Source organism: Phytophthora cinnamomi (genome assembly GCF_018691715.1).
Source record: "Phytophthora cinnamomi strain GKB4 chromosome Unknown Contig5, whole genome shotgun sequence".
Taxonomy (NCBI): Eukaryota; Oomycota; class Peronosporomycetes; order Peronosporales; family Peronosporaceae; genus Phytophthora; species Phytophthora cinnamomi.
Window position 1 is genome coordinate 683,744 of NW_027150938.1, and position 12,347 is coordinate 696,090.

Here is a 12,347-nt window from a genome sequence, read left to right on the forward strand (position 1 = left end):
TTGCCACCTCTCCCTCACTTCCAAGTTGAAGTTGGCCTCTCTCACACGATCTGATTGGTCAGGTGAGCATTGCGGTTAGTGGTCCACACTAGAATCCGGAGTCCTTTTCGCCCAATGGGCAAGTGGCTTCGTCCTCGCATTGGCACAACGCGCAAGACGTGGCGTGATGCTGTCGCACCTGAAGGAGCGCAAGGCCGAGAAGCAGAGCTATGGCCACGTGGACAGCGCCGTGGACATGAGTCCCGGGGGCTTCGTCGACGCGCGCAGTGTGGCCAAGAGCATGGAGGCGGGAACGGGCGGCGCCAAGCAGCCGGCGCAGCAGCAGCAGTCGAACGCCTCGGCCTACGACGACGAGGAGGACGAGGACGACGCCAACGCCGACACGGACGCGGCCAGGGACAAGCTGGAGGCGGAGAACTTGGCGCACGACGCGCGCTTCCGCGTGAACGGCATCGTGGTGGACCACGAGGTGAAGGGCGGCGCGCGCAAGGGCTGGGAGGGCGTGTACGAGATCATGTTCAAGAGCTCCACGCCCACGGGCCAGCGCGTGGCGCTCGTGCTGCTGGTGATGGTGTCCATGAGCGTCGTGGTCGGTGAGTTGCTGCTGCAAGTGGAGAGAGGGAGGGTCGGGGCGGTGCTGACGCAGTTGGGCGTGTTGTTCCGTTGCAGCTGTGCTGGACAGCGTGGACGACATCCGGTACGTGGTCACTGCATTGGAGGCGGTGTGGTTGATAGGAGATTCACAGTGCTGTGCTGTGCAGAGAGGACATCGGCGACTACTTGCTGGCGCTGGAGGCGTTCTTCACGGTCGTGTTCTCCGTGGAATACTTCTTGCGGCTGGTGTCACTGCGCAACCCCAGCAGGTTCGCCCTGAGCTTGATGGGCTTCGTGGATGTATGCGCGCTGGTACCGTCGTACTTGGGCTTCATCCTGCCGGACGCGAGACCGCTGCTGCATTTGGCTGTGTTGCGAATTTTCCGAGTGATGCGCGTGTTCCGGTTGCTGCGACTCGCTCGGTTCGTGGATGCAGGCGCGGCGTTGAGTGACAACATCCAGTCGAACAAGCGGCGCATCGCGGTGTTCCTGGTGGCGCTCTTCACGATGATTCTCGTAATTGGATGCGCCATGTACCTCATCGAGGGTGACCGCCATGACTTCTCCAACATCCCTATCAGCCTGTACTGGACGGTGGTGACCATGACGACTGTTGGATACGGAGATATCTCGCCGCAGACTATTGTGGGTCGCATGCTGGCCACCGTTGTGATGTTCGTGGGTTATGGCATCATCGCCTGCCCGCTGGTGCTGAACCAGGCGGGATCGCAGGACATTCTGACCGAAGTCATTGAATGCCCACGCTGCTTCCGGCGGCTACACCAAGAGGACGCCAACTTTTGCCGTGTATGCGGCACTGCACTACGTCAGCCTCGTGCGAAGAATATTAAGGCGCGTCGCGACCGGCGACTGCGCCTCGCGAAGTTGCGACTTCCGATCCCTGAGGACGGTCTGCCGCTGTCGACGACGTCCACCACTAGATCCACCGCTCGTCTGCTCTCCGAAGAACTAGATTCGACACGGACAAGTCGCTCGAGCATGTGACAGATTGACGCTTTGGCATTTTGAAGTTGTGCTTCAGCCACGCGTCTGGGTGGCAGTGATCAACATGTAGGATAACCACGCGCTCATCGGGCGTAGGAGCGCACAATAGACAGGCAATGTATGCGTTTTCCGTCAACACGAAGTGTCTGCGTCTTGTCGTAGACTGTTTCAACCGCACCAGGTTCGCCTCCGTGCATCGAAATGACAGCAGGCCAACTTCATAAGAAAAAAGATGAATTGTAATTAGGAAAGGTAGGAATCACGATCCTGAACCAGTACTTGATGACTGGTAATAAGTTATGTACACCCGGTGGCGTGGTAAACCCTTGCGTGGCGAAGTCTTCACGATGGCGGCGCGAACGAGCCAGGCATGGCCGTGCGGTAGAACCGTCGTCTAGTTTGACGTCTCGTGGCGCAGGACGACTGGAAGCTGCTGCGGCTGCCGTACAGCATGTCACTGTTGCGGTCTCGGCAGTAGGTTTCGTCGCTGCTGTAGCGCGGGTACGCACCCAGGAGCTGCGGGGTGCTGTAGTTCTGCAGCGTCTCCTGCAGCTTGACGAGGTCGTCGTGCGTCGCGGCCACCTGCACCGTGTCCCGCCAGCCGTAGCGGTTCCAGAACTTGATGTTCTTGACCCAGAGCTTCTTGGCCGCTTCGTCCGTGGCCGAGAGGATGAGCGAGTCGCTTAGCGTGCTGCTGGAGCTGCCGTCCGCCCGCAGGTGCATCTTGTACGTGTTGACCTGGAAGGAGAAGGGCAGCGACGGCTCGTTAAGCTCGTCGTCGCGGTCCAGCACCTCGATCATGAAGCCGCTGAGCTGCAGCAGGCGCTGGCGCAGGGTGGGCTCGTCCTGCGGCTCCAGCTCGTCCTCGGGCTGCCGGGGCTTGTCCTCCATCTTGTGGGCCGATGCGCGCGTGCTACAGACCTCGAGCTTGGCCATGCGCCGCGGCTCCAGCGGCGGCAGCGCGTGCTCCACCGCGTCGGCGCGGCCGGCCACGTCCAGCGAGCACACCAGGACGCCCGTGCAGATCTCCGCGAAGGCAGCGTGGCTGTTGCCCACGACCAGGAAGCCCGCGCAGGTCATGAATTCGGTGCGCTACGCGCGACTTTGATGCGATATTCAGAATGGCCCAGGCGAGATAGAGACCCCGATGAGTCGCACGATCGGTCGAATATTTCCGATCGGCGACCGCGACAAACGGTGGCAGAAACGGAGCGCGCGGACTGCGCGCACAGTCTGCGGAAGGAGGGGTGAGCAGGCCCTGCGCGCCTTGATGTGAGAACGACATCCGACCTGGGGAGGAAGGGTGCCGTCTCCGGTCTTTTGCGACGGAAACTGCGGGGTTGACTTGGGCGGAGTGACTCACCCCTTCCTGTCATGCAGACTGTACGCGTAGCGACGCCGACTAAGATTGCGCCAGGGTGCTTGACTTGCTTCCTGCGTCGACACCAAGCCAGGGCGCCAGCGCACATCAAATCTGTCTCCCGCACAGTGACGGTGGAGTCGGAGGACAAATGTAAGGGCTGTATTGAAGCCATCAGCGTAAAGCGCTGATGGCCGTGTTGGCGGACTCCAGTGCGACACCGCGACGAGATGTGCTCGCTGCTCCCCTAAGAACTTCCGCCGGATTCCATTGCAGACCGTTCTCAACTCATTCAACGGATAGGAAGCCCGCTTACCAAAGCCAATTGCTGGACCTCGGGCCGAGGCGATGCAAAATCTCCTGCTACGCTGCCAATTGCCTCCGTCGAGCAAGTGCTGGACAAATGCGCACCGTCGGTGCAAGGGAATTATCGGCTGGTTCGGAGCACACACTTTTCACAGGCCACTGAACGCCATACGACGCCAATGATACAGCCAGCTGGGCGAAGCTCCAGGAAAGGATGTCCTCGAGCCTCGGATGTGCTGTGCTGAGCTTTGAGAAAATTCACCGTCGTTGGGAAGGGGACCATCGCCAACAGATTTCGGCCCGTTGGGCAAAGAAGACTGAGTGGCAAAATGCACGCAACTCGGTCGGACTTGCCGGTGCCGCACAACGATTGTATTCTGTTCGTTCAAGCCGTGGTGCAACCCTGACGCGGAGACCGGGAGGTACCAGGATCGATCCCCGCCGAGTGCGGGACTTTCCACGGAGACCGGAGATAGGCAATATCTTGGACGATCAGCCACTCCGTGGAGTGGTCCGCCCTGCCAACCCGCACCCCGGTGTAGGATAGTTGGGTGGGCTGGAGGCCCCAAGTGCCGAAAAATGCCCCATAGTGTAATGAGGGGTATCAGAACCCGGTCCCGAAATGGGTCGGATAGCCACAGGCATCCCCACCAGAGCAAGCCTCAAGCCTGGTGTGTGGGTTCCGGTGGCTTAAATCTCAAGCCGTGGTGCAACTGAATTGTCGTGGTGCTGAATCGGTTCAACCGGATCAATTTGGCTGAATCATTGAACTTGTCAAGGCTGCAAGCATAGATACAAAAGCGAATAGACCAAAAGGATTCGGCGAGTGAAGTTGCTTACATACGTGTGAGAGAGGAAAGCAAGAAGTTCTGTCGTTTGCCCTTATTGTGACTCCGTTGTGTGCAGCCTGATAAATAAAAAATAATACATTGTCAAGCATCAGGATCGAGGAGTCATCGAGGTGGCTGGCAGTATGCTTTACGTGCAGCGGAAACCATATTCAACAGCCACTTCGCCTTTTAGCTCCAGTCGATCGCCAACGAGGTAGAACGCAGCATCTTGTCAGGCAGGAGGAATCTAAGCTTAGCACGGTTTCCTGGCGCCAAAAGTGAGGCGATCTTGACACCTTTTGGAGGACAAACGCCAGCGTCTCGGGCGACCTCTTCAGCCTGGAGCAGGAAACCGATAAAAGCTTCTGAAGCACTGTCACTTTCGATAAGCCTAGGCAAAGCTACATAGCGAGCACCACAGCGCACTCACAGGCAGCGCCTTTGATTTCTTTAGCGCTAGCTAAAGCGGCCAAGTCAACCGCGTCCACACGAGTCAACGCGGCGACTTTCTGCCGCCGTTTCAACGCCCGGCAGTCTGGTTGGGCGGTGGTACTGTCCAAACATACACATGAATCGACGAGCGCCAACTGCGCCGGGCATTGACGACGCCGCCCTGCGCCACGATCGCAGCGCGGCCACGCCCCGAAATCCACGTCTCGACCGGCAAAAACGGGAGTCCACACGGTCTCAGCGCGCAGGCGGCAGCAGCAGTGCATGGACCTGCGTCTCCCTGCTTTCCCTATTCTAGGAGCCGCGGTGGCGCACGTCTTCCCATTACGATCTCGACAAGGCAAGGGCGACGACTGGCGTTGCGGACCACGCGACGTTGGGCTTCCTCGACGCGCGTCGTGGCGCCCGAGTCCCATAGGCAAAACGCTCTGCATTGGCGAGCGGAAACCAACCAGTCGGCCCGGCGGTCGGTTGCCATCGCACGCGCGTAACGCGCTTTCCCTTTCACTCACTTGGCTACAGTATGGCGCGGCGTTGAAGTTGCCGGCCCTTCTACGGATCGCCGCGGGCGGGGCGACGTGCCGCGTTGTCTGGGCCCCAGTATGGGCGCCGCTTTTCTTCGCCCGGATCCCGTTCTCGAGGCGCACGTCCCATTCGCCGTTCCGCGCTATAAGTAGCAGAGCTCCGCCTCAGGCAGCAGCAGCAGCACGAGACGCATTGCCGAGGGCGGGAGAAACGGAGAAACGACTCGCTCCGGCGTCACTTACGCACTCGCCCCTTACCCGCAGGAGCTCCGCGGAAGCAGCCCCCAGCCCCTCAGCCCCGCCCGCACAGCCCTCAGCCAGCCCCGCCCCACCCAGCGCCACCATGTTCGGGGGCTTCAGCGCCAACAGCGGCGCCAACGACAAGGTGCAGTTCGTGGCCGGCAACTTCAGCGGCGCGGCCCACGACTCGGACGACGACATGTTCTGCGACGAGCCCAACGTGGTGCTCACGCGCTCGTCCCCCACGCCCAACCTGCTGGCCGTGGCGCCCGTGGCCCGCGTGGCCGACGTCAAGCAGGAGGCCGCGCCCTACGACGCCATGGTGGACGTCGAGTACTCGGCCACCGTCAAGACGGTCGCCGTGCCCGCGGCCGCCGCCTCCGACGCCGCGGCCGGCGGCTTCTCGTCCATCTCGGACCGCTTCCCGCTCTCCAAGGTGGGCAAGGTGAGCTGTGGCATGACCAAGCAGGTCTTCTGCACGCCGCAGGAGCCCAAGCTGCAGCCCATCCCCATGAGTCGCCTGCTCAACGCCACGCCCGAGATGACGCAGGCGGACCAGATGACGGTGCTCGTCGAGGACGGCACGGTCGACGACAACACCATCAAGGCCGAGCCCGAGGGAGGCTCCTCCTCCACCACATTCGTGGCAGGCACGAACCACGTGCAGCAGCAGCAGATGTCGCTCATGAGCGACGTGTACCGTTACCAGGCCACGGACGTCGAGGAGAACGAGATGGAGGTGCGTTGGCTTAGACGTTGCACCTAAAGTTGTGTGTGTGTGTGGACGTACAGGACTGACTGTGTGTGTCTTTTGTTGCAGCAACTGCGATGGAACATCCAGGAGCAGGTTTTCCAGAGATACTTCCAGCAGGGACAGAAGTACGAGGAGTGGGGCAAGCTCGAGGAGCAGGACACGTACGTACACCAGCGGGCAGTGCTACTGTGGAGTGGATCTTTAACAGTCGTGCGTTTTTGCTTCTTACTGCAGCCGCGTCTTCTTCATCCCAGGCGGACGACGGGAAAACATCTTGGCCGAGAAGCGGTTCCACGACAACGCCGTCCGGGACGCCATGGGGAAGGGGAATGCTACGTGGGTTAAGGAGCGACGAGCACGGTTCGAGGAAGAGATCCGCCTGTTCTACGTAAGTTGCTGTTGATCCACCCATGTTGAAGTTGACTTGACGGTCATTCTGACATTATTTCTGATTTGACTCGACAGCGTGAAGAAACACGACACAAGCAGGAGCTCATGCTTACGCGGCTCGAAAAGGTGTCTCCGTTCTCCAAGTTCCCGATTCTTGGCAACCGTTTCCTCCTGCTTCGGCTGCGAGGAAAGGGAGGCAACGGGGAGGTGTGGGATGTCGTTGACTACGCCAACTGCAAGCAACTCTGCGCGCTCAAGCTGTCCACGTCGATTCGACACGCCCAACGCGAGCACCAAACACACTCGGTATGTACACTTTTTCGTTCGACGATATGGCGGATTCGTTGCTAATACCTTTTTCTTCCTTTTTTCATTCGACAGAAACTCAACCACCCCAATATCGTCCAGGTTGGTGAGGTGCCCTTCCTCATCCGGTACCAACAGCAACAATACACCGCTTTCACCGTTGCAAGCGTCCAATCTGACTTGCAGCAGCTCATTGAGGTAAGCTGTCGCGGAGACAGGTTGTTTCGGCTGAAAGCATTGTATCCTGACTGTTGCTATTGAACTTTCAGATGTACGAGTACCTGGACGATGACTCTGCCTACAAGGTGCTCTCGCAGCTCCTGAGCGCGCTCAAGTACTTGCACGAAGATGTACGATACCCTTTTGCCACCTTTTCGACATTGACTTGATATCTGACACCTATATTTTTCTCTTCACAGATGGGTGTTGCTCACTACGACTTGAAGCCGTCCAACATTCTGATCGACCACGACGGATGTGTGAAGCTGACGGACTTTGACTTGACACGCAACGCCAAATCCGCTACGTCGAACTCGACGGTGGGCACTCTCCGCTACCTCCCTCCTGAGTGCTTCCGCCCAAACCGGGGCGATTGCGAAGCCACGGCTGAGAAGGCGGATATGTGGATGGTTGGAATCGTGTACTGCATGATGGTCACTGGAAAACATCCGATCTGCCCGGACAAGTCCACGCCAGCGGAAGTCAAGTCCACGATGGCTCAGTATACGGGTGAGCTTCGATACGCACGACCGATTTCCGACCTGTCGCGATGGATCTTACAGGGATGCCTCCACCCGGACCCACGGTGTCGGCCAACAGCCGCTCAGTTGCTGGTGGCAATGCAGAACGTGGTGCCGCAGCAGTAGAGACCTATGCGTTGAGCAGCTACGTTACAGCGGTCAGGCTGCTGTACATACCACGACGAGGCACTTGTCGTATTTTGAGCGTGTACACTAGACGCACGGGTTCGCTGTCACTCGCGGCGTGGGATACCGTGGGGATGGCCTGCCACCGTACCATACGAACAGCGATCAATTATTAACCCAAGCTAAAGCGAAGCACCAATTATTTTTCAGTACGCTCCTGTTCTTGGTTGATCCGGTCTCGATGCGCTGAATGTTTCGTCCAGTTCAAGGCGCAGAAGTGTCGGAAGCGTGCGAACTTGTTCGGTTCATCAACGAGAAAGCTTCGCCGATTACCGACTGCATCGTTAAACGCTACGCCAACCGAGTACAGGAACAATCCAATGCCACGCACCACCGCAGGCTGCTGCTCGGGGGCATCGTGCTCTGAAGCCAGCTCGTTCTCCGCACTACCGACGTCGTGATAGAGATCGTCACCTACGATCGGATGTCCGTGTCGCGCTGTGTGAATTCGAAGCTGGTGCTTGCGTCCTGTAAGTGGCCACAGATCCACAGTCGATATCCACCCGTACCGCGCACTGGAGCACACACATTACACGGAGCCAAACAGTAACTAACTCAATGTCAATGTATCGTGAACATCAAACAAAACCAACCTGCGCGTCGTGCTCACAACTCTCATAGCAGTGAGGCACTGCTTCCCGTCTATGGTGTCGTCCAGGAAAAGCAGCTCTTCTCGAATCTCAACTAATGCCTGAGGTAGCGCAACTATATCCACCACAGCGCTACTGCTAGCGACCCCTGCCATCGTATCGCTGACATTTCCCACCAAGATCGCGCGGTACTGTTTCGTGACAAAATGGTTCTCCAGCTGCGCCGACAGCTCCACTTCCATCTTCCTGGTCTTCGCCACGAGCAGCAGCCCACCCACTCGGTAGTCCAAGCGATGCACGGCATGCGGCACAGACAATTCAAAGTCTCCGTCTGCAGCAGCTCCACGTCGTTGCAGCAGCAGCGGCAGCGCCTGCTCCACGGTGCGCTTGCCCCGGCCTTTCACGTGGATCCCCACAGGCTTGACGACCACCGCCAAGGTGCCGCACTCGTACACCACCCGAAGTCCTTGCGTCCTGCAAACCTGCAGCCACGAATGCGACGCGGAGTCTTCAACATCAATTGACATTTGGGCTCGAGCGTCTGGACTGCGGTAGGCCAGCACGTCGCCCAGAGCTGCACAGGTGAGCGTGGGCACCTTCAGCTGCCCGTTCAACAGCAGCGTCCCTGCTTTCCGTGCACGCTTCGCCTTGGAGACGGTGCCCAGTTCGGGGAACACGCGCGCGGCCACCTGCACCCACTGCTGCGGTTTGTCCGGGTCCTCCTCTGCCAGGTCATGCGCCGTCACTGCGTGGTGCTGCCATGCTGCACTGCTGGACGAGGCCATCGGCGAGATTTTATGTCGGGATAATACGTCGTTGTCATAACCATCGCCCGGGCAACGCAGACCAATTCACTGGTGGACCATTTGACTATTTTCGGACCAAAATGGAGGACCAATCTGACGTGGCAACAACGGCAACAGGAACAGTTCTCGGATTCCTGTTCTGTTGATGCCTGTCGTCCTGCCCTGTTGATGATGCCTCCTGCACGTTTGTTCCCTCTCCACGCTCGACTGATGGCAACGGCGTGATAAAGCGAGAACTGTCTGCGCGCAGAGAGCGAAATGCAGTCCTCTGGCGCGTGGCCAACGCGGGGATGAGGTGGCAGTCGGTTGATCCATCGTCCGCCCTCTTTCGTAACCTGCAGACAGCGGACTCCGAGTCTGCAGTACGGACGATGTTGTCTTCAGAGACATGGCAACGATGTACGTGTTGGCGTCTGAGACCCGCCGCTTTCAACGAGCATCAGTGTCCGCAAGCAGGCAGCTGCAGTTTAGCCGTCGAGGACACAAACACACTGCTCGAGAACGCGCGGCGGTCTGCCAGCATCGCTTACTTGCAACCGGCGTTGCATCGACGCGGTGCACTTGTCGACGGTGTGGTAGACTTATCCCCGGCCTCGTGGCTGTTTTTCTCACGCTGGGCGGGACCCGAGCAAGCGCCGTCGAGCGGAGAGACGCCTATGATGTGGTTGACGTGCAGGTCGGGATTCTCGACTCGGGAGCACTGAGTGGGGGCAGCCCGCTCGCGTTTTGCTTTCGCCTCGCGCGCGACCGGTGAGGTGCCGCAGGACCAGCAGGACGTGAGCCGGTCTGTGATGCACCGCAGGCAAAATGCAACTCGACCCGAGCCCGTCCGAGCTCTGCGTTGATTGCTCAGAAGTACTGACCCAGTGTCGCAGCCAACCAGCAGGACTGGCCACTGCTGAGCACTGCTCAGTACCTGTAGTGAGCAGCGCCTCGACAAGCGCGGGCATTTCGGGGACCGAAGCCCCATCGCTAACGAAGTCTCGTCCCACACTTGCGGTTTGTGTGCCGCGCTAATCGACCCGATTGCGGTCTACAGTACATGTATAAGCAGTCTGTACAAGCAGTCTGCTGGCCTGGGGCAATCGCGCCAGCGTACATGTAGTTGCAGTTGAACCTCGCCGACGCAAGGGGCTTGCTTGCTCTTTCGAGACACCGCGGCATGGACCCCATTAAAATTTAGCGCGATTTCCGCCGCGATCGGCAAACCAGTGGACTTCATCCTCGCTGCCAGAGGTTGGTGGTGGCAGCAGCAGCAGCAGCAGCCCGAGGCGAAGCATGGGTCTAGACGAAGGCTGCGACGTGCAGTTCGGTGGCTATCGCGCGGCGCCGCGAATCCACAGCCGTTCCTGCTCTTCCCGTGTCATGAACTCTAGCCTAGGCTCCGTGCACGTCAGCGATCAGTACTCGGCTCGATGCCGAGCAAGCACGCCTGCGAGTCACCAGCAATCGAGTCTCGATTCGAGGCGTGTTCGAAGCACCAAAAGGAGCGAGCGCTCGTCAGTCAGTCAACAGGGCGTCCAGCCACCGAAATGCAGTGTACATGTACACGCCACGGTCACAGTGCAGTCGTAGTGCTCACCGATCTGTCGAGCGGGCCGCAACGAGCAACGCAAGATCCCGTCAAACAGCGGGACCGCCGACTGCTAGGATCCGCCGCCGCCGCCTCCGTCACCGCAGTGCGGTGACCGCAGAGTCTGCGGCGCAGACTGCGGGACGGCCTTCATGCGGGCAAGAGCTTCAATCACCGCTTGGTGTTGACCCGCGCCTGCGAGCTGAAGCGCAATGCCGGGCGGCATGACCAGATGCCCGCCTCCGCTTCAACTTCGAGCGTACGACCTGATAATGTCTGCGCTCACTGCAGACGCATTGAATATAGCAGTGCACGCGGCTCTAGCGAGGGGCCGCGACTTGATTTCTACGCGATCTCCGACAGAGACACATCTCCGCCGTGAGCCGCGCCACTCAGTATCACGATCCAAAGATCTTGGTGCCATCGCCTCTCGCAGGAGAGCGCCGTGTCAAACAGCGCGTAACAGCCCGCGTCACTCGAGAACAGCAGCCGCCGGCCCCACATCCTCGCGCCGCGATCATGACGAGCCACGAGCAGCAGCAGCACGAGCCTCACCAAGTGGGCGTGGACGAGCTGCACGAGGAGCTGGACAGCACGCCCGTGCACGCGGCGGCGCGCGAGGGCCGCGTCGAGGACCTGCGTTCCATCCTGCTGGCGGACGCGGCGCAGGCCGTTGCGCTGGACAAGTACGGCCTCACGCCGCTGCACTGGGCCTGCGACCGCGGCCAGAGCGCGGCGGCCAGGCTGCTGCTGCAGCACGGCGCGGACGTGGACGCCGTGGAGAAGCGCATGTTCAAGCGGCGGCCGCTGCACTTCGCCGTGCTGGCGAGCTCGGACGCCACAGTACGCGAGCTGCTGGCGCGCCACGCCGACGTGCTGGTCGTGGACTACCGCGGCTGGGCGCCGATCCACGGCGCGGCCTACAGCGGGGACGTGGCCTCGCTGGCGGCGCTGCTGGACGCCGGGGCCAGCGCCACCACGCAGCTGACGGCGCGACGCGAGACGGCGCTGCACGTGGCCGTCAGCAGGGGGCACGCGGACGCCGCTCGCCTGCTGCTGAAGCGGAGCCCGGGTGACGAGGGCCTGCTGGAGCTGGAGGACGACGAGGGCTCCACAGCGGCGCAGGTGGCGGCTCGCGGTGGGCACGAGAGCATTGCGTGTCTGCTAGGACAGCACTGAAGCGGGGCGCGGCTCCGGCTGGCGCCTGCAAAGCCCTAGCCTAGAGCCCTTGGATCAAGTGAAGTGGACGCGGATGGACAACGTATCACCGCTGACAAAGCGTAGCGGTGAGGTTGGCCTGGTCCACTTTGGTCCACGTCCAGTGATCGAGAAGCGCCATCATCGACTCACCGGCGCTTATTATAGTGTTTTGGTGCTTCCGACGCTGCATGCGGTAGGACCACTGCTGGCTATTACATGATGCATGGTGTTGCACACTGCTTCAAGCGGGGCTCGGGGACAGGTGTCCGCTGTCCTGCTGGTGGTGGGAGCCAAGCTTGGCAGCAGCGCAAGTGCTGGTGTACTTTGGAAAAGAGCACGTCGGGTTTCGTCGACGAGCTAGCTGTAGCTGTAGCTGTAGCTGTATGTAATGAGCCAAACACGACAATAAAACGGAGAACATGAGACGAAGAGAAGAGCTGCCGCTGCTGTGCGCGGTGTTGTGCAGCACGGCGTGCTCCCAATCGCCGCAACA

At 60.0% G+C, this 12,347-nt stretch overlaps 5 protein-coding genes across 5 annotated transcripts; 3 read left to right on the forward strand and 2 right to left on the reverse strand.

The window, feature by feature from the left end:
* Positions 1-166: 166 nt before the first annotated feature.
* Positions 167-1,599, forward strand: IUM83_09827 (chloride channel family; the record flags this gene model as incomplete). The annotated part of the gene is made up of 3 exons (XM_067934299.1): positions 167-593; positions 670-697; positions 762-1,599. 3 exons carry the CDS (start codon positions 167-169, stop codon positions 1,597-1,599), a joined length of 1,293 nt encoding a protein of 430 aa, XP_067799406.1.
* A 342-nt stretch (positions 1,600-1,941) lies between these two features.
* On the reverse strand, positions 1,942-2,679 carry IUM83_09828 (uncharacterized protein; the record flags this gene model as incomplete). Its single annotated transcript, XM_067934300.1, has 1 exon — positions 1,942-2,679. One exon carries the CDS (start codon positions 2,677-2,679, stop codon positions 1,942-1,944), a length of 738 nt encoding a protein of 245 aa, XP_067799308.1.
* Positions 2,680-5,412: 2,733 nt separating this feature from the next.
* IUM83_09829 (serine/threonine protein kinase) lies at positions 5,413-7,625 on the forward strand (the record flags this gene model as incomplete). The annotated part of the gene is made up of 7 exons (XM_067934301.1): positions 5,413-6,048; positions 6,130-6,224; positions 6,298-6,451; positions 6,529-6,759; positions 6,835-6,957; positions 7,029-7,109; positions 7,179-7,625. 7 exons carry the CDS (start codon positions 5,413-5,415, stop codon positions 7,623-7,625), a joined length of 1,767 nt encoding a protein of 588 aa, XP_067799355.1.
* A 308-nt stretch (positions 7,626-7,933) lies between these two features.
* IUM83_09830 (pseudouridine synthase) lies at positions 7,934-9,060 on the reverse strand (the record flags this gene model as incomplete). The annotated part of the gene is made up of 3 exons (XM_067934302.1): positions 7,934-7,945; positions 8,017-8,200; positions 8,279-9,060. 3 exons carry the CDS (start codon positions 9,058-9,060, stop codon positions 7,934-7,936), a joined length of 978 nt encoding a protein of 325 aa, XP_067799347.1.
* Positions 9,061-11,173: 2,113 nt separating this feature from the next.
* On the forward strand, positions 11,174-11,833 carry IUM83_09831 (Serine/threonine-protein phosphatase 6 regulatory ankyrin repeat subunit C; the record flags this gene model as incomplete). Its single annotated transcript, XM_067934303.1, has 1 exon — positions 11,174-11,833. One exon carries the CDS (start codon positions 11,174-11,176, stop codon positions 11,831-11,833), a length of 660 nt encoding a protein of 219 aa, XP_067799238.1.
* Between the last annotated feature and the right edge of the window lie 514 nt (positions 11,834-12,347).